Source organism: Lichenostomus cassidix, chromosome 1 (assembly GCF_008360975.1).
Source record: "Lichenostomus cassidix isolate B80296 chromosome 1, HeHo_3.0, whole genome shotgun sequence".
NCBI classification, from domain to species: domain Eukaryota; kingdom Metazoa; phylum Chordata; class Aves; order Passeriformes; family Meliphagidae; genus Lichenostomus; species Lichenostomus cassidix.
In genome coordinates this window covers 59,706,222-59,726,418 of record NC_139479.1, presented here as the reverse complement: position 1 = coordinate 59,726,418, position 20,197 = coordinate 59,706,222, and the positions used below count along the sequence as shown (strand labels likewise).

At 38.6% G+C, this 20,197-nt stretch overlaps 1 protein-coding gene across 9 annotated transcripts in view; it reads left to right on the top strand.

Moving 5' to 3' along the window:
* Positions 1-20,197, top strand: part of ENOX1 (ecto-NOX disulfide-thiol exchanger 1) — a 365,143-nt gene that overhangs the window by 283,301 nt on the left and 61,645 nt on the right. For all 9 annotated transcript variants that reach the window (XM_085059363.1, XM_085059338.1, XM_085059308.1 and 6 more), the window contains 3 exons: positions 1,632-1,844; positions 15,654-15,760; positions 19,026-19,143. In XM_085059363.1, the coding sequence (XP_084915489.1) occupies positions 1,632-1,844; positions 15,654-15,760; positions 19,026-19,143 (438 nt within the window). The remainder of the gene's footprint in view (positions 1-1,631; positions 1,845-15,653; positions 15,761-19,025; positions 19,144-20,197) is intronic.

The window sequence follows — 20,197 nt, the reverse complement described above, 5'->3', positions numbered from 1 at the left end:
TAATCCAAGGGGACAATATAGAATGAAAAGATGCCCAGCTGACTCTTCCTGCCCAGCAAAAATTAATGAATGGTGATAATGAATCACATGATAATGTTTTACAGCAGATACGTCATTGTACACAAGGGAGGGTGTTATGATGCTGTTATTTTGCAATTTTTTTTTCAGGGATCTTGGGTGAACATGCCTATTCAGCTGTGGAGAGCAAATCTTATTGCTGTAGCTGCAAGCATGTTTCAGTTAATAAGATGCTAAAGATCAGGCAATGTAAAAATCTCTTCTTTGGAGGCTCTGGGCACAGAGCATGTCACTAGTCCTCTCTGTATTTTAGGCTCCTCACCTTTTAGGGAAGTGATTATTGATTCACAATAAAAGACAAAATCATCACTTAAGAATTAGTATTTCATTATTCTTTGTGCATGGAAAGCATATTCTTACAAACTGTGTCACTTGTTTCTGTATCCTCTAACACAGTTGGCTGGGTTTAGAATTTTCCAATTTTTGTTTTAAGTGTCTGTGGGTTATGACTACATTACTTCTTCCCACCATAACCATATACCTTCTCCTACAGAAAGGTATGCATACCATCTAAAATATATATAAAGAAATATAACCAAAAAGGACTAGATGAGATGTTTAAAATGAGTTGTTAGGAAATTGAAGTTTTATAGAATAAAATCCTGGTGAAAAAATGATATTGAATTGCACAAAAATGGTTCCACAGGAAGACACTGTTGTAATAATATTTTCTTGCAGTTCAGTCTAAATGGGACTTAAAAAGAAATGTTTTCTCTTAATCCTGATGAAGCCTGAAGTGTAATGGATGCTGCGCTTAGAGTCTTCTGAGGAAGCTGAGAGCACTGTCAGAGGAAAGAAGATTACCTGGGGAGGGAGTGTACAAAATCTAGCCTGCAGTTTTGGCAATCTTTCTCCAGAGAAATACAACTTTCGTTACCTGAATGGTAAACATGAAGCTGTAATCCAGGTGTTTTCCTGGATTGATCTGGAATCCTTTAAAAAATATATACTGCAAAACATAAAACAAATAGTACAAAACAAATAATACAAAACAAATGCAGGCACATCATCTGTTCAAAACAGTTCCTTGTAATTAATCAGTGTTTTGAGGAGGAATTGTTCAGCCTCAACATTGTTTGTTAATTAAGAACATGATGTTAGTGAAATCTGTTGACAGAAGTATGGCTGAGCCCAAGCTCCCAGACTGAGCTTTTGGCTGAGCAGATTAACACAGACACATTTCATTTCCTCAGTGAGTCCAGTACCACAGAGGTCTCCTCGCTCCCGCTGTAAGGTCATTCCATATCACTGAATGGCTTAAGGGAGACATTGTGAAAGCAAAGACTCAGGCCACAGAGAAAGGGGGGAGGGTGCTTTTTGTTGTGAGAAAGCTATTAAAATAAGGAGAAGACAAGTCTTGAAGGAAGATTTATGTAGTTTCACATGGCTGCATTGGCTTCTTACATCTGATAGAACAAAGGACACAAAAGTTTCCCAAAATGATATACTGCAAGCAGGATTTATGGTGATTTTAATGTGACACGGATCAGAAAATGTGTTCTCAGCAGGATATTTATGCCTGCAATTTGAAACCTGTGCTTTGATTGTTCTAGATGATAGCAAGTTTTCGGAGGCCATCACGGTGCTGCTCACCTGGATTGAGCGAGGCGAGGTGAATCGGCGCTCTGCAAACCAGTTCTACTCCATGGTGCAGTCGGCCAACAGCCACGTCCGCCGGCTCATGAACGAGAAGGCAGCTCACGAGCAGGAAATGGAGCAAGCCAAGGAGACTTTCAAAAATGCCTTAACAGGGATCCTCACTCAATGTAAGTAACTCCCTTTTTGTCGGTGGTGTTGTAGTGATGGTGGTGGTGGTGGTAGTTTTTTTTTTTTTTTGCTTGTTTGTTTGTTTGGGGGTAAGTAGTTGCAATGCAGTCATGCTCTACTTCATATCCTATTCCATACTCTATGGCAATTTGGAGGATCAAGGACCATTCCTAAGAACTTATTATTCAAGGTGAGCAAAGTTTCAGTAGTTTTTTTATTGATAGACAAAGACGTGCTCTATTCACAATGTCCACTGTTGTGTAGAAAAAGCTTCAAGAATGGACAAGACTGAAGCCTCACTGTTCTGAGGAAAGATCACGTGTTTTTTGAGAGAAGGGATTTGTAGCCTGTGTGTGGCAGCCAGTTAACTAGGTCCATTACAGAATAAAGCACAATTAGGTAATATTTTTAGCCTGGGTTTAGGTAAAAGGCAGTAGAATCCAGTAACTTTCAGGGATATATTCACAATATACAGGCCACCTCCACAGTAGAAGAGTATGCTGCACTGCTGCTGCTGCTGTCAGGACTGCTTGGCTGATATAATGCCAGTATTAATTGGGCAGATAAACTGTCTTAAATATCTAGTGCTGGCAGCTATTTCCTTAGTGCAGAAATATAATCAATGAACTTATCCTAATGAGGTTCCCTCATAAAACAATGAACAGGATACTTGCCTAGAAGTTTTCTTCAAAGGCAGGGGAGACAAAGAGAAGAGAGAAGGAAGAAAAAAAAGGAGGAGAGGAGAGGAGAGGAGAGGAGAGGAGAGGAGAGGAGAGGAGAGGAGAGGAGAGGAGAGGAGAGGAGAGGAGAGGAGAGAAGAGAAGAGAAGAGAAGAGAAGAGAAGAGAAGAGAAGAGAAGAGAAGAGAAGAGAAGAGAAGAGAAGAGAAGAGAAGAGAAGAGAAGAGAAGAGAAGAGAAGAAAAAAAAAAAAAAAAAAAAAAACAAAAAAAAAAAAAAAAAACAACACCCACCAACAAACAAACCAAAAAAACCACCACCAAACACAACAAACCAAAAAACCAAACACAACAAAAGAAGAGAGAAGAGAAGGAAAAAAAAAGAAAAGTCAAGGAAAAAAGGAGAAAGAAAAATTATTTAATTTTTGCTGGTTTTTAACATGTCTGCTCATGGGTTCTCAAGCAAGAGGCTTTATGATACTCAGAAAAGTGAAGCCTGGAGCCAGCTCATATATGTCAGCTGAGAGCAAAACCCAAGATAATTTACCAGATAGAGGACAATGCAGTTGTTACATTGTAATTTCTGGATCATACCCGTAATCTCTAAATTAAAAAATAAAAGCCCTAGAGGCTTTTGTGCAATGTGTTTTTGGTCCCCCAGTGGACATCCTTTAAAAGTTAGGGTTGAAGGCATAAGCTTGGATAGACTTGTGTGGCACAGAAGACCAGCCACTGAAGCTTCCTGCATAAGTGATGGAGAGCTCAGCACCTCAGAAGACCAATTCACCCTGGGGCACATGTCCTAATTTAAGAGCTTAGATGTCAGAACTTAGAAACAAAGATTCTGGGCCAAAGACATTTGATTTCTGTGGACATATGTTCAGAGAGAAAATTTAAAAGACCAGCTAATTCCCTTGGTAATTTTCTAGGCAATATTGCCTTTCGTGTCAGCATCTAAAAGGCAGTGTGAGGCACAGAGATGCAGGCACCACACATGGCGTGCTGTTCAGTTCACACCAGGGCCTCTCTAGTTTTGTGTGCAACAGCCAGCTCTAGCATTCAGAAATGCCTTCTTCAGCTGCATTAGAAAAAGTCCCCCATTGTCAGCAGGCTGAACTTTAGTTAAATCAGTCTAAATTAGCCCATTTGTCACCAACTGTTGTAGAACATCTGTCACTTGGAAATAGAGATCCCTGTAGTTTCAGGTGGAAATTTGCCGTTTTGGCTATCTGTTTTGCTCCTGTAATGTGCTGAATGCTGAACTTACAAAAAAAGAAATAGGTCTGGCTTCAAAATGTGAGTTTCATAGTGCCTCAATAACAGCAGTGTCTGGAAGAAGAAGGTTTCTGACAGATCTAGCCTAGGAGGACAAGGTCAGCGAAAAGCAGCCTCAGGAAAAGGTGTTACACGCTGTGTATTTTACATGAATAAATTTTACAAGATTTCCAGATGTTCCCCACTGGTTATTTTATAAACATCATAAACATTGGCCATTATTAGCATTAATATGTCTTATTAAAATTCCTTGCAAACTTGCTGTGAACAGATGGATGATGTTTTTCCCTTACACATGTATATGCCTCAGATTGCTAAGCATGGAGACTCTGAAATGAGCTTCCTTTTTCAAGGAAATTTGAATTGATCTGTATTTGAATGCATCTGAGGAATGTTTTTCATGCATCTTTTTCCGTTGTTTTTCCACAGTCCTGCATAATTGGTTACAATATGTCAGTTGCTTTATGAAGAAGAATTTGAAAATACTAGATGTCCAAAATATGTGTTTGTGGCCTATTAAATTCTGCAGAGTGACAAAAATCCACTTCTGCTGTTCTGCAGTAAGGATCCAAAAGTCTAGTGTAATGCTGCAGCTGTGTGGCCATTTGACATAAATATAACAGTATTTTAAAAATGTTATGTGGCATTCCTCTGTCGTGAACTAGGTCAGATGCCCAGCTTGGAGCTGACCTTTCTGGGCTTTCTTTGCAGTCAGAAGAGAAAAATAAGGAGCTCCATGGAATGAGTCATCAAACCGACCTCATGGTGCTCTTCCAATGAGATGAATCATCCCTTGGATATGCCATTTTTTCTCTGCTGCCCATAGAGGATTTGCAGGGGGCCTAGCTTTGAATGAGGTGTCCAACTTTTTACATGCCCTGTTCAGAGCAGATTAATCCCACTTACTGTGTATAGTCTTGATACAGATGGAAGTAGCACAAGGGAAGAACTTGGAGTTAGATAAAAATGCCAGCAATGAATGTTATAGGGAGTGAAAAAGAAATAAAATGGGCTTCAAGTGCACTCACCTGGAACACACACACACCTACACATACACTGTCTTAGTGGGTCTCAGCAGAAAATGCTTTCTTACTAATGAGGATTACTGTGACCAGAACATTTCAGCTTATGGGCCAACTACTAAAGAAGTACAGGCATTGAAATCCCTGCTGCAAATTTATGCCTGGAGGTATTTAGGAGATTACCAAGTAGATTACCCCTAAAAATTTGGGTCAATTGCTCAGCACGTGAATTAATTACCTGACGAAGGTACTTGTGCCAGGATAATCTGTGAAATAAAGTGTATTACTGCTGTCACACCACCAATTTATAACACCTGATTTAAGGAGTCTTAGCTTTTTATGGTGCTTCTTCAGTTATTTAAGGCATAAAGAGTGAAGAACACCTACTTCCTTCTTTTCATTAAATTACTTAACTTTTCTGGATTTGAATCTTAAAGAACAGTATGTTTTCAAGGATTTTGGATAGGTCTGTCTTTGTGGTTTGACATCCTCTACTTTGCTTCCACAGTTTAGTTACAGGTGACACTGCTCCCTGACTTTCCATTCATCCTCATTTTGTTTCCTTCCAAACCTCCTTTTCAGCCTAAGGTTTACAGATGTTGATCCTCATGTTTAAGGAAAATGGAGGCCCTAGAGATATCCCTGTTGGGCTCTTGGTGGTTTTTTAGACTACACCACAGCTGCAATTATCTCCTCTGACTCTCTTCTCCATGCACTGTAAACTTTGCCTACCTCTTACTGAGCTTTCAGGCTATTTAATGCAGTCTCCCTTGACAACACTGTCAAAAATACCTATAGGTGGATGAGGATTCCATATTCAAAAATTAATTTGATATCTGAAGAGTAAGGCACACAAGGTGGTGTCCCAGTATAGAAGTTCATAAATTACACGCACAGCATAATGAAGAGAAGTGCTTCATGGCTGGTTACCAAGCAGATTATGACACACACTTACTTGGTCATTTTTGTCCATATTACTAATGAATTAATGGACTTAATGGACTCTGAAACCAGGTCCCCATCAGAGTCTGTGAATCAGTCTCTTGTGTGTCTGTGGGGGAGCAGTGGGAGTGTGGTTTTTATCATGGAGCCTGCTGGACAGATTACTTGTCAGAGAATCACAGAATCAGTGAGCTTGGAAAAGACCTCCAAGATCATTTGAGCCCAGCCTTTGAATGAACACCTCCATGCCAGTGAAACCATTGCACTAAGTGCCATGTCTGGTCATTTCTTAAACACTTCCAGGGATAGTGACTCCACCACTGCCCTGTGCAGCATGTTCTAGTGGTTTACCACCCTTTCAGTGAAAAAATTCTTCCTGATGTCCAGCATGAACATGAACAAGGGGGAATGGCTTTAAACTGAAAGGGGGTTGGTTTCAATTAGATATCAAGAAGAAATTCTGTACTGTGAGGGTGATGAGGAGCTGGAACAGGTTTCCCAGAGAAGCTGTGGGTTCCCCGTCCCTGGAAATGCTCAAGGCCAGGTTGGATAGGGCTTTGAGCAACCTGGTCTAGTGGAAGGTATCCCTGCCTGTGGCAGGCAGGTTGGAACGAGATGATCTTTAAGATCCATTCCAAGCCAAACCATTCTGTGGTTCTATGGATTATGAGATTATGCAGATGCTTTGCTTGTTGCTAAGCATCTTCAGCCCTTATTTGTGAAACAGGATGTGAAGCTAGATTCAAATTTGAGCTCATTCAGTAGGCCTGTCCATTTAGAATGAATCAAAGGTTTGCAGAGAAGGCTGTGTGTCATGTGCCTCTCTTTGGGAATCTCACAATCATCACCTTGAGTTTTCCTTGCCTTTCTACTAAAGGACTTCAGTGGTGTATTAGGTTACACTGCTTTTTATCAAATAGCTGGTAGGTATCTGATATGAATTATACCACCCCCCATAAAAAAAAAATTGTAGTTAAATAATTCTGAAGGGAAAAGCATGCTCAATATACTGAATAAAATTCTCCTCCTTTCAGGTGTCTTCATTTTTCATTCTCTGATCTCCCAGGATATGATTTAATCTGTTTTAACATTATCAGTGCCTTCAGAGATAGAATCTACATTTTTTATATCAAAAAAGTAAGAAAAATGTTAAAAATCCTTTTGGAGCTCTCTTTAAGGAATGATTGGCATCAGTTTTGTTTTCCTCCTTACAGGTTCACTTCAGAAGTTGCTCTCTTGCTTTAGAAAGGATAGAATTTACATTGATATGATGGTGATTACTAAAATCACTGTCTTATCTGGTTTGCTTTAAATTCCATACTTCAGTCCTTTCTCAAAAAAGTCCTTCCACTTTTTAGTATTCTCATAGCACTAAAAATGGAACCAGTTTCATTACAGATACTGAATGCATGCTGGTTAAAATTCTCTTAGCAGTCAGACCTTTTATATACAATCACGCTTTCCCAAGTATTCTTTGATTTACTCCACATTAATAACAACTTCTAAAAAGATTTTCCTGCTCTTTTATTGTCCAGTCTTACAGCCTTTATTTCCTTTGCCATTGACTAATTCAAAAATATGAGCTTACTTTATGTGCAATTTTTAGGTCATCATTAAGCTCTTTGTGAAAGAGATTGAGTCATATAATGTGTTTTTACAGTGCAGCCCAGTTCTCAGTTGGTGTCATAGAACGCCACTATAATACAAATAAAAACATTCATCATTCATGTCATTAGTTGCCATTATTACTTTCTACCTTGATGCATTTCTGAAAAAGAAAAAAAATTAAATACAAAATAACCTCTACAATCCATCCAGTCCCTTTTGTTAGCTCATTTAGTCAGTGTGCTCATGGCTTATTTCTATGCTGGTAATTTGTCTAGTAAAGATCAGCTGGATCTCTCCATTCTTTTTTTCAGTTGTCCTTCTATTTTCTCTCTCACATACACATGTTCTCAAAAGCATTTCTTTACAGGATGCTGTGGCAGTGGCAGAGAATAGAGATGAAAGACTCCATTTTTATTTTACCTTGAATTCTTATATTTCCTCCCCCTTTTTTGGCAGTATAACCCTTTGTGGTTGCAGCTTGTAGTGTTTCACATAACTTGTTCCTCTCTGTTTCATTTTCTTTGAATTTCAGCATTCCTTCCATTGTCTGTAGTTTTCACTCCACCTAAAGTCAATATGAATCTTGGTATTGATTTAAGCATGGCCAGAATTTCAACAGAAGCTCTTCTGTTATTTTTAAGACTTTTTTTTTTTTAATGTGGGCCATTAAATATACATGGTATTTTGTAGAAAATAAAAGCACTACCTTCCAAGAGATTTCAGTCTATTTTGACAACTCATGCCACTTGCCTGGAATCTGCAGTTCTCCTAGATGGTGACACAAGGTTCCAGGCAAAGAAACATGTGCTTTAATCACATGGAAATCTGTGCTTGGCTTTGACCTGCCTTTCTGAGTAGAGACAGGGGTAGAGGACTGATGAGTCACAGAACTGAGCTGTAAATGTTCTATGGAAATAAGGAACATGGGAAGAGAGTAAGACATTGGACAAGGAAGGAAAGGTGGCGGTTTCACCCAAAAGGATTCCTGAGCTGGCTGAGCATACCATGTTGTCTGCACATTTATAACTAGTCAGACTGCTTATAAGTGGTTGAATAAACCTTATAAATGTGAATAATCCCATGCAACTGTGAGGGACTGAAATACTTGCTCCCTTCGGTGTGCACTAGTCATGCTTCATGTCAAATCACTGGATTTGCCACAAATGGTGCAGTTTGCAATGATGACAGAGATGTTATGGGACAAGAAAAGAGTTTTGGAAAGGGAGAGACTGTGTGGGAGAGAAAGATGGACACACAGAGAAGGAAGAAACAAAAATACAGAAGGAGGAAGTCATGGCAGGCAAGGGAACATAAGGTATGGCAACAAATGGAGAAGTAAATCTTCACACATAAGGTGTGTGAGATAGTTTCTTTTTTTGATTGTCAGAAGAGGCTATGGCTGTTGAAACCTCCCCATCCACTTCTTCATCCACTTTCTTCAGCAAAGGAAACCATATTATGCCCCAAACAAATATAGCACTCCAGATCTCTTAGGAACATTCTAATCTGTGAGATCCCTGCATAATTACTACTTCGCATAATGGGACTTGTGATGGCTTAGACCCATTTTTGATGTTCCTACATCACAGAGTTCCCTTGGAGTTCTCTTTCTTGGACAGCCTTACAAAAATGGTTGTTCCCACTTTTGCTATTTTTAAATCTGAGAATTGAAAAGAAAGGTGTGCCTAACCATAAATAACAAAAAGAACTAATTAAGCTAATTAACGACAGTACATTGGGGATAGCTTATAATCTTGTCAAGCTGATCAAGAAAGCAGCATTCACTTCATTTCCTTTGAGTTGGTGGGGGTAGGTTGAGGTTTTTCTAGGGCTTTTTTCTGGTTGTCAACACAAAGTCCATAGAGTCCATTCTGTAATGTAAGATGGTGGTGTTGAAAGAGCAGGTACTGTACATTTGTATTTGCCCTGCTGTGTTGTGCTGCTCTGATGTCAGGCTCCTGTTTGCTGAGAAATGACATGAAGGTGAAGTGGTCTTGTTGAGTCCGAGTGATTTATCACATGGCACAGTGCCAGCTCTTGCGGTTACACCAAGCTGTCAGTTTCTCTGTTGTAAATTAAACCACGTTTCACAACCTGAAAGATTTTCAAATCTTAAATTGTAGACGGATTTTCTAGCAAGACCTTTCAGGGCAAACTGGGCTCTCTTTAATTAAATTGTATTTTTTTTTATTTCAAAATTTTACAGGGCATGTTCTTCTATTCCTAGAACTATTAATTGTTGATATACATCCCTCAGACAAGTTGCTGCTCAGGTTTCAGTATGAATCCTGAAAACTGGGCACTTTTGGTATCCCTGTAATGCTCCTTCTTCCACTGTTCCCCACTGGGTTTCTTAGCTGAAAGAAGAAAAGGACACAATGACTGCTGACACAGAGGTTTGATATCTTACAAGACCAGGGGTTAAGAGTAAGTCTTGTGGTATAAGTACTTCTTTTGCTCTTTGTCTATGTGGAAGAATCTGCATATTGTATTAGTAAGAACTATTTCTTGCTGCATCACTCAGGCATAGACCACTGACTGTCACTCAGCCTCTGAATAACCCACACAAGCAGATTGACTAGGACCAGTCTGAGTCAGACAGAATAGGAAGATGGACCAAGCATGAAGCCAGGAACATCCTCCTTGTCTCAAATGCTCTAGGCCTAGTCAAAGGGAAATGTAGAAATAATTTAGAGAGAGGGCATTCTTTCTAGTATTCAGGTAGGTGAGATGGGTAGGTGGAAGAGGAAAACATCCTTCTTCCTCTGGTAAGTCTTGTAATTGCTCTCTGTGCTGCTGAGACCTCTGCACCAGGAGGAGAGCAGAAAAGGTGAGACTGCTAGTAAAGGATGACCCCACTGACTCTGTCTGCAGGATTAAATTAAGCTGAGCTAGAGCAGGCTGGCCCATACTGTTCAGCTGTAAAAAATTTGCTGCTCTGGCTCAGCTAGTGTTTTCCCCACAAAATGTGGTACAGTTTACAGTTTGATGCAGGCCAAGTAGTTGCCCAGAAAAGCATCTTTTTGGGGAGAGAGAAGCGTTGCTGCTGCAGGGACACTCAGCATGTTGTGCCTATTGGTTTCAGGGAGCAGGAATGGTCCCTGGCTGGCTTTGATCACTAGTACAGATGTAGTTATTGGTCGCAGGGCAGGTTGAGGAATGGCATCCTTGCAAGCTGACCGCCCACACAGCAAAACCATTTGGGAGATAAATCACTGCAGGCACCATTCTCTCGGTCTGTCCAGAAAGGTGGAATTTGGGGATATAATAGTGAAGTCCTGTGGTTTTCTCCTTTATCATGCTGTGTCTCAAGGAACCTACAGGCTTCTGGGCAGCATGCAGACCAAATTTCTCTGATGGAGCTGTAGATAACTGTGGATTTAAAGAAAATTTAAAACCACAGCCAAACACAAAACCCCAACAAAACCAAAACCAAAGTGAAACAATTTTGGAATTTATTTGTGGCAGATGAGATGTTTTGCATAGCTGTCGAAACATGTATCTTCATTATACAAATCTATAATGGTCTTTGCTTATGTATCCAGCTGATGACCTGTGATATGCTTTAATTTAGGACCCATCCCTTGCATTATCTGCAGTCTTCTTCAGGGTGATATTTCCAACTTTTATGTTTTCCTCTGCTAATCAGATGCAATCACATCTATTTCTTCCTCTGTGGCATGTGAATTGAGAAACAGAGAGAGACTACAGGTTTTCAGCTCTAAAAGTGAGAAAGGCAAATTCTTTTTTGAAAGTAAACAGTGCCATAACCAAAAGACTGTTCAGCTCAAATTAATTAAAATAATATTTGTTTCATCACTCTGCAATCTGCTTACCGTTTCTCTTACTAATGCCACATGTCATTTACCTATGCACAATTTTAGCCTTGGACGTAATGCTAAGTTCTGTTCAGTTCATTACCAAATGCCTTTCAGGACTGTTGCCAAAAATATTCTCTTCCCTGTCCGAAACTGACCTGGAGACTCTAATTCATTCACTACAGCATCTAGCCTTGACTACTGTAATTCCTTGATTTGCTGGGCTTGAAGCCAAATCGATTGGCAGACTGCAGCTTAGTCAGAATTCAGCAACAAGGCTTCTGACCCAAACCACGCCAACTCTATATCCTCCCTGTGCTGCAGCTCTATATTTGAAAAGCATGTTATACATTTACTGTAACAGTTTCCTTTACACTGTAATTTTATGGGTGGAATTTTTCTTTACCCTTCATGTCAACTGTCGCACTCTTACAGAATTTTTCTGAGCTAAATTGCCATATATTCTACTCTGACACTTGCAGTAATTTAGTGCAAAGCCCTTTTCATCCTGTATCCCTAATTGGTGGAATTTGGAATAAAATTCTACATAAAATCCGATTATTTTATCTGCCAGCCAAGACTTTTGTTTTTATTCTAACACATTATTTTTCAGTTTCTATTTTGTTTTTTTTTCTATTATAAATTATACGTATTATAATATATGTAGTATAAAATAATATGCCTGGCAGCTTATAATGTAATAAGCAAAGGAAAAATTGAGTACTCCTTGACTCCTGAACCAGGGGATAAATTTCAGCCTTCACTTGAACAAGTATTTAAAATAGACTTCTTGATAAATGTAATGCAGGGTAAAAGTGTTCTCTCTACCTCTTAATCTACAGATGAGGCTACACTTTGGTTCTCATTGATTTCCATTTTTCTTTGGTAGTATAATTTTTCAAATATCCCATATCAAATATTCTCTTGCCCTGGAGATGTTGTAGTTTTCCATTTAGTACAATCTTCTATGCTATTTCTGCAGATGTTGTTTAATGCATTTGTGCTGTTATTCTTAGCTTTTCTGGTTGCATTTACATTTATACTTGATAACAACACCTTTTCCAGGTAGCAACCCTTACAGCAGAAGAAACAGAGGCTTCAACTTTCTATTAATATATTTACTATGAGCTGGCACCTCTAATAAAGTGTGTTGTAGTTGCACTACATTTGAGCATTGAACATTGGCACTTGCATATCACTCTAGGCTTAGTTGTTTGGGTCTTTCTGGTTATTTATAACACAGCAGGGAAACAATTAGATAATAATCCTTTGTCTGAAACATGCCACGTAAATTAACCAGCCATAGAAAAAGTCATTAGGAAAGATGCAATTACTTACATCCTGTAAGTCATATTGATAGGAAAAACAATGACATGTTACAGACCCTTCCAGAACAATGTGGTTTTTTAAATCCTAATTTAGTAAGGAAACAGCTTTGCATATGGTCAATGAAAATTTGATATAGCATAGAACTCGCTAACAGATGTTTGACAATGAATATTTCATGTTACTTAATAATTCTACTTACCAGTCACAATTGACAGTACAGTGCATCCTGGAGTTCAAGGTGCCTTAGAGAGATAGATATGACCTGTTTTTTTTAGTTTTGGAAATTTCTTCCTGGAGATCAGAAAATAATGTGAAAACCATGGTTCTCAGCAGCAAGACTCTCTCACTCACATTCTGGAGATATCAGCCCAAAATCTGGGGCCTCTCTTTGTCCAAGTCTTACCCAGACAAAGACAAAAATTAACTTAACTGGAGAGCTTCTCAGCTAATATAAATCTCTCATGGCTTCTTCTTAGGGGTAAATCTACCATCCTTATGGGCCATGTGCTGCTGGCTCACTTAGCTGTACAAATTTGATCCTGATCGGGAGTGGGTACAGTATGCCTTGTCTTCCAGTCTACAAAAGCACAGGCATTATGCCAGCTTTAGGGTTCCAGGGTATCTATGGGAAAACAAAGGAGTTGGTGCAACAAGAACAAATGTGGTAGAGCAGGTTTATATTGAATTGCCATCTCATAGCATGTGAATGCAGAATTTTGGTGCAGTACAAAAAGATGGGAAGGCACTTCCCCGTACTGTCAAACCATGGCCTTGGCTGCTTTTTAGCTCTATTGTAATGCTTGGAGACCTTTTATGTTGAGTGTCACCTGTGGCAATTTGCAATACTTCACCGCCTAAATTGCTGTGGATATTGAAATTGCTGTACATACATTGACACTTTCTTTGAATAGAGCACTGGTATGTTGGTCCTTGATACACACTAGTTTGGTATTCTTCTCTATATTTTCCTTTTTATTATCCCTCGTTGCCTGTTTCATAAAGGTTTTTTTAAATGCCTTGATTTTTAGCATGTTTTACTCATACTATCCTACCTCTTACAGTTTTTTTAATTGCTAAAGGTTGCGTAAGTGAAGGAGATCTTTTTAATGTTCACGTTTTCTGCTACAGTTAGTCAAGAAAAATCTATGGCATCTCCTAGCTTGTGTTTCCATTGAGGAGAGTTTCTGAAATGATCAGATAATGACTTTTGATAAATCTTAGCACCTGTTCACATAATGGAAATTAAACACTTTAAAGTTCAAATGTTTTTCAAAATTCAGATGATCTTATTAATACTTATTAGTGGAAAATGGCAAATCAGCTTTTCCTCATATCTTTGTGACTCTTTTCTACTTGAATTTCCACTTGCAAACTGAAAACAGATTGTTAATTAAGCAAAATTTTCTGAGCACCTGGGTCATCAACACAATGATAGTAATTAAATTCTAGCCTCAATTTCTATACACATAGTAATAGAGTGCTTTACCATTTTCATTCTTTTCAAATTAATTGAACAAATGTACACAGCATCACTTCCTTGATACATCCACTCTTCAGTCTAAGCAAGTTCTAACAGGCTGAAACTACGACCTCTACCTTTAAAACTTGAATGATTACAAACGGATAGGTAGGTCTGAGGCACTTTCTGTATTGTAAACTATATACACATATTGATTTTAATAGAAAATGAACTACAATTATTTTCTATGACTTTAGCAGGTCATTAATCATCCCTGAAAGAAAACCTTCCATATGTGATTCAAAATGTTGTAATCTTCTGGAATCTGAAAACAGCCTACAAAAGTGATGAAAAAACAGAGAACAGAAGAAATATGCTCCTATTCAAATGAGTGAGGTTAACATTCCGTTCTAGAGGTGAAAGATACATAACTGCTTTAGTAGGTGAGCTCACACTTTAGGAAGATTAGATTGCAATGTATAATAAGATTCTCTACATCTCTGACTTAAGGGAAGAAGGAGAGCAGCTCTCAATCAGTAAGATGAGGGACCAGGGCAGAGGGTATTTCAGCACTCGTGCCACCACTTTTCAGTGAGAGGAGAGGGAAGTGCTGCAAGCTGCAACTTGATAAAAAAAATGACATTGTTTCTACCCAGGAATCTAAAGAGATAGATAGCAAAGAACCTTGTCAAAGAGTTGAAGCATTTTTCAGTTTAACTTCATAGGTTGGCGCAGTTGCTTCTTCAGGAGCACAGCCAAGGTCGTTTATAGAAAAACTAGATTTGTGTTTTCTTCAGGTAATTGTGCTGGGATCAAGGCAACTTACATCTTGGCAAAACCATTTTTAGGCAGGTCACTGTTGTGGAAGGACAGTGTTGCTTGTAACTGAAGAGAACGAGTGTTGAGAGAAAAGTTCTCTCAAATGAGATGGACAAATAGCTAAAAACTTAAGAACTTTAATTGTCCTAGGTAATTGGTCTAAATATTGATGTTTGGCTTCAGAACAAATTCATTAGAGTTGAATGAGGGAAGCCCATTTCACATCCGTTTTTCGTCTTATATGAGATAAAAAATTGTCTGTTCACGAGTGTAACCATACATAGGCCATGGAGACAGCACAGAATGATGTACCACAGGTGAGCCCTTTGATACTGAATAGAGGAGAAGCAGCAGCTGCAGCCACAGAGCGCAGGGTTGATGTACGGTTTAGCCCTTCCCATCTGCTGGGGAGTTCCCCTATCAGGTCGTCACCCTTCAGGGCAGAGCCCTCCTGCCTTCCACACTTCTGTTTGTGCTCATCTGCACACCGCTGCCGTGGGGAACACGTGCCAGGTGGATGTCTCGAGGGTCATCCCTGGAGTCACACACCTATTGCCACACAGGCAAAGGCGTGTGCCAGCACAGGGAGTGGGAGCAGACATCACGGGGAAGCAGCTGCATGCCTGGTTCTTGGTGCATAGTTAAAAGTTGTGTAGACTAAAGTTATGGAGACAGACTTGAAAGGAGACATCTCCAACATTGATACAATGTAAGTACAAAAGACACGTCATTGGATGGATATTGATGATGTTGTTTCAGTAATGACATCATCCATAGACTCCTAGTGTCTTTGCTTTGCTTCTCTATAGTGATCACAACATAAATTGCTTGTCTTGTTTGACTTCCTTGTTCACCAAAGTTGAGCAGATTGTCGCCGTTTTCAACGCTTCTACCAGACAAAAAGCTTGGGACCATTTCTCGAAAGCCCAGCGAAAGAACATAGACATTTGGCGAAAGCATTCTGAGGTTGGTGATTTTATTTTTACTTTCTATCCATCATCTCACAGCTGGATTGACACAGAACGAGTGTGCTTGTAGCTGGACATAGTGTATTTGGCAATATTTACAGCTACCATTTTAGCTGTTAATCAACTGGCCGTTTACAGTCTTGTCTACAGTATGAATTGGTCCCATTGCTCTCATTATGCTAATAGTCATTAAATAACATGAAGACGGGGAGCAATGTGTTTTTATTTTTCATGCAAAATTTGGGAAATTATTAGAAGATTATGTTTACTATTTCAAATAATGAACTGAAGTGAAATTGGGAACAATATTTTCAAAAAAGAAATTTAGGAGTCATTATGATCTGTCTTTAAAAGAATTCTGTAGCACAGATTTTTTTTTTCACTGTGCCATCCTATGGTCATTATAAGATGACTTTGAGAGAGAATAAAATAAAAAATTTCTTTCCTAACTAATGACTTAAGCATATTAAGTCCGGAACTGTGAGTTATTCCTTCCCATTTGTTTTATGTTTATCTTTTAAAAAGTAGTTACATATCTTGTATTGATTCTAAGTATAATGCTTGCAAAGAAACCAGTATAAATGTAATCATACAACCACACAGAGTCAGCAATGTGGGACCATGCATGTGTGCCTGTCATAAGCATGAGCAGAGGAAATAGGATTCTAACTCCCCTTGCTGTGAATGGCAGCAAAGGAAGTGCTAGACCTCATCCTGTGTTTTGGTCATCCAGCTTTCGATTTTAATTCAGTATATACGCTATGAGCCTGTATTTTAAAAAGTAAGTATCGCTGTCTTTGTTTTCTTTCTTTCTTCTTCCTTTTATTTTAATAAGAGCAATTTACATACACTTGGTCTACCTTCATGTAGTACAGTGTGTTGATTGTTACTAGCACAGTCCTCTAAATGATTTTTCTCTGTCTCAGAATAAAAACTTTAGAAGGTAAGGTGCACTTATTTAATTATTTTGTAGTACACTTGTAAAATAAGTGTTGTACACTTAGTTTGAGAAACACTGAAGTGCTGTGATATAAATCATTTGGATAACATTTTAAGTGTCCATTAACTAATGCTAAATTACAGTTGAATACCAATGGCACTAAATGTAACATCCACATGAATACAAAATGAATACTTTATTATCAGTGCTATTATGGTGAATACCAAATGACTTCAATAATGGGACACTTAAAATAAAATGTTAGCATAATTTATTGGTACAAACTGTATTTTGCATTTTGTTCACAAATATTTCACATACATAGTGGGTAATGCCTTTTTTCATTTAAAAGTTGGAAAGTTGAGGATTGATGTTTGTCTTATCTTTTAGAGAAATATGAAAACATGATTTACTAGTAGATTATTTTAACTATATTAAGATCATCCCTTCTTAAACTAACTTTCAGTAAAGGGATGTGGTGTGTCATTCATTTGCTGGTTTCTAAATATTTAATAAACTGAAGTGTATATGAGTTGGACTTTCCAGAAATGTTAATTCTCTACTCATTTTTTTTAAACATTACTGCCTTTTGTTTTTCTAAGAAGAGAAAAACTAAGACAATTCAAAATGATGCAAAGCATCTAGCTAAACCAACATATTTTTGAAATGCCTGTCTTTCAGGCATAAAATATGATGAAAATATACCAACTGGTATATTTGATTTAAATTGTATCTTCTAACCATGATATTATCTGCTGATTTGTTTAATTACTTGATCACTTTCCATTTTTTCCTGAATTTAGAAAAGCTTTGCTAGAAACCCCAGACCCAAAAAAGCTGCTCATACACATAGACATTCTCCATAGAAAATTTTTGACTTTGCTGATAATGTAGACATTGATGCATCAAGGACATTTGTCCACTAGTGAGGGAGTAAATGTAAAAAGATGTCTGCTCATGTATGCAGTATACTTCCAGAGGAAAAAGTGCAGGTGGCCTTTTCCAATAAGAAATTCAGAATGGCTTGCCAGTTTCTTCCAGAGGTGCTTCTGATTTCATTTGACACTGGTTGACAACTTACCTTTTTAATAACTGGTTTTTTTTTTTTTAAATTTGAAATTATTCTCCTGTAAAACACCCACTAATTAGCTTCTTTGCCTTTGCTGGGATAAATGGGCACAGATATGTTTTTCAGAATATTTGAGATCTGCCGATGAACCGAGGGTACAGCCCAAGAGAAACGCCTTCCCTTTTTTCCCGCAGCCCCTCTCTGACAGATTATTGTTAATTGCACAGAGCTGTTGTCGGACTCCTCAATGCTGTCTCCTCCTTCCACACGACTCTCCCTTGTTTCAAAGATTTCAAACCACCTCTTTGGGAATTAAGCTCTTTGTTGGCAGAAAAATTAGCTGTCTGCAGGTGGACAAAGCCTACACTAATCACAGTGCAGCATCCCCATGTTACACCTGACAGGATTATTAGGACAAAATAGAGTCCTCTCAATCTTCTCGGTGCTGCCATTAAGAAGGCAGTCGCTACACCCGCGCCGGCTTTTCTACCCAGAACAAAGAACGTCTAGACTCCCACAAAGCCCGCATGCCTGCTGATCCTTTTCCTGGTGACATGTGCAGGGAATGCCTGCCTGCCCTTGCAGCGGTCACACGGAGACCAAGCTGTCCCTGCTGCCACTCCTTTTGGATTAACATGCACAGATTTTCAGGCCAGTGTTATGGGACTGGGTCTTTTAAATACGAGGCAATCTGGACATAAGGACAGAGGGTGAGATTCCTTTGACCAGCATTAGGCTCTTACAATGCAGAGCTCTTTATCTGCACTGGCTGCTTTTGGCTCTCTTTGCAGTCAGCAGAGAAAAGGAGGCACTTTTAGGGTGCCTTTTAGTTAGTACAACTTTATGTGTTGGAGACACTTACATTTGGCCAAATGAATCATACCCTAAGTGGCAGAGGGAAGCTTATACCTTAAGCAGGCTGACAATGTCTTTACCAATCTGCTTTATACAACAATTTTAAGAATCATCCTTGCTGTTAAAACATTCTCCTATGTTTAGCAGACGTAAAGATCACTCAGTGTGGAAAGTCATTTTCTCTCTTGTTTTCCCCAAGTGTTACCTTTGATAAACTCAGTTCTTTCATGGGAAGAATTCTCTGTGCTTCTGTTGTTATAAATATTCATACAGAAATAAATAGATTACAATGATAAATGATGTATAATTAAAATCAGATCAGTATTAAAAACAGATACTAAATAATGCAAAATGACTTTATGGAAGTTAATACTGACAAAACATAATTTTGGATTTTAGGAGCTACGAAATGCTCACAGTGAACAGCTCATGGGAATCCGCCGGGAAGAGGAGATGGAAATGTCCGATGATGACAGTGGTGACAATCCCAGTAAAAAGCTGAGAGTAGATGATTCAGGTAAATATATACAAGTGTTGTTTTATTAAAAGCAAACAAAAACATATGAGAAGTGACATGTTAATACCTGATTATATAACAGAGTGTCTTATTTTAAACCCTCATAAATTAGTTATTTGAAAGATGCAAGCTGTCTCTAGGAGATGTCTGTCACCTGCTATGTTCCATAATGATGAAAATTTTCCAGTTCTGCCTTGGCTGGAAGCATTATGTTTCTTTACTGCACTCTGCAGTTTTGCATGACAGTATTTCATTCCATGGTTGCAACAATGTTGTATTATGAGAACAGTTCAAGTTATGCTTTGGTCAGTATTCTCTAAGCCTTACCTTCCTTTCCAACAAAGACATAATAATCTGTAATCTCTGTAACAAATACCATTATCACTGTGGAGTTTTTTTTGTTGCATACCGCTTTTCTAAGGATACCCATTTCACAGTATGGTACTGCACTCTGCACGAATTAGACACTCATTAGGTGGCTATCATGAGTGTAAGAACAAGAGTGCATGTGATGTGAATAAAGAGAAGCAGCTTTTTCCGCCTTCTGTAAATACTCTGCTATCCAGGATGGACACCGAGAGGTGGCTCAGAAGCTGCCAGAATTACTAACTGGTAACATGATCTGGATGTATGCTTTGCTCTATTTCTTGGCATTGGCTAATAATTTGTGAGTTGCTAACAAGGGTTTGCTTCTTTAGACATTCATATAAGGAACATAATTTTCAGGAGCTGAAGCCAAAGCATTACTGGAAACTGCCAGGCAGCAGTGAAATTTCAGGAAAATAAAAAAGGAAGGAATAATATGGAAAGAAACTGGGGGTCTCCATTAGGGCAATCCTGATCTAGTCCTTTTCAGGCAAGCACCATAGTAAGAAAGGAAAGATTGTCATCCTTTAAATGACTTCAAGTCCATGTATGCCCATCGGAAAGTGTGGATTTAAACTTACAGAGAGAACCCTTTGTGTCCTCCTGTGACAAGATACTGTGTGAGGTCAAAGGTCTCCAGAAGTAAAGACCAAAGGAAGGAGTGTCATTCTAGCAAAGAAATTTTTAT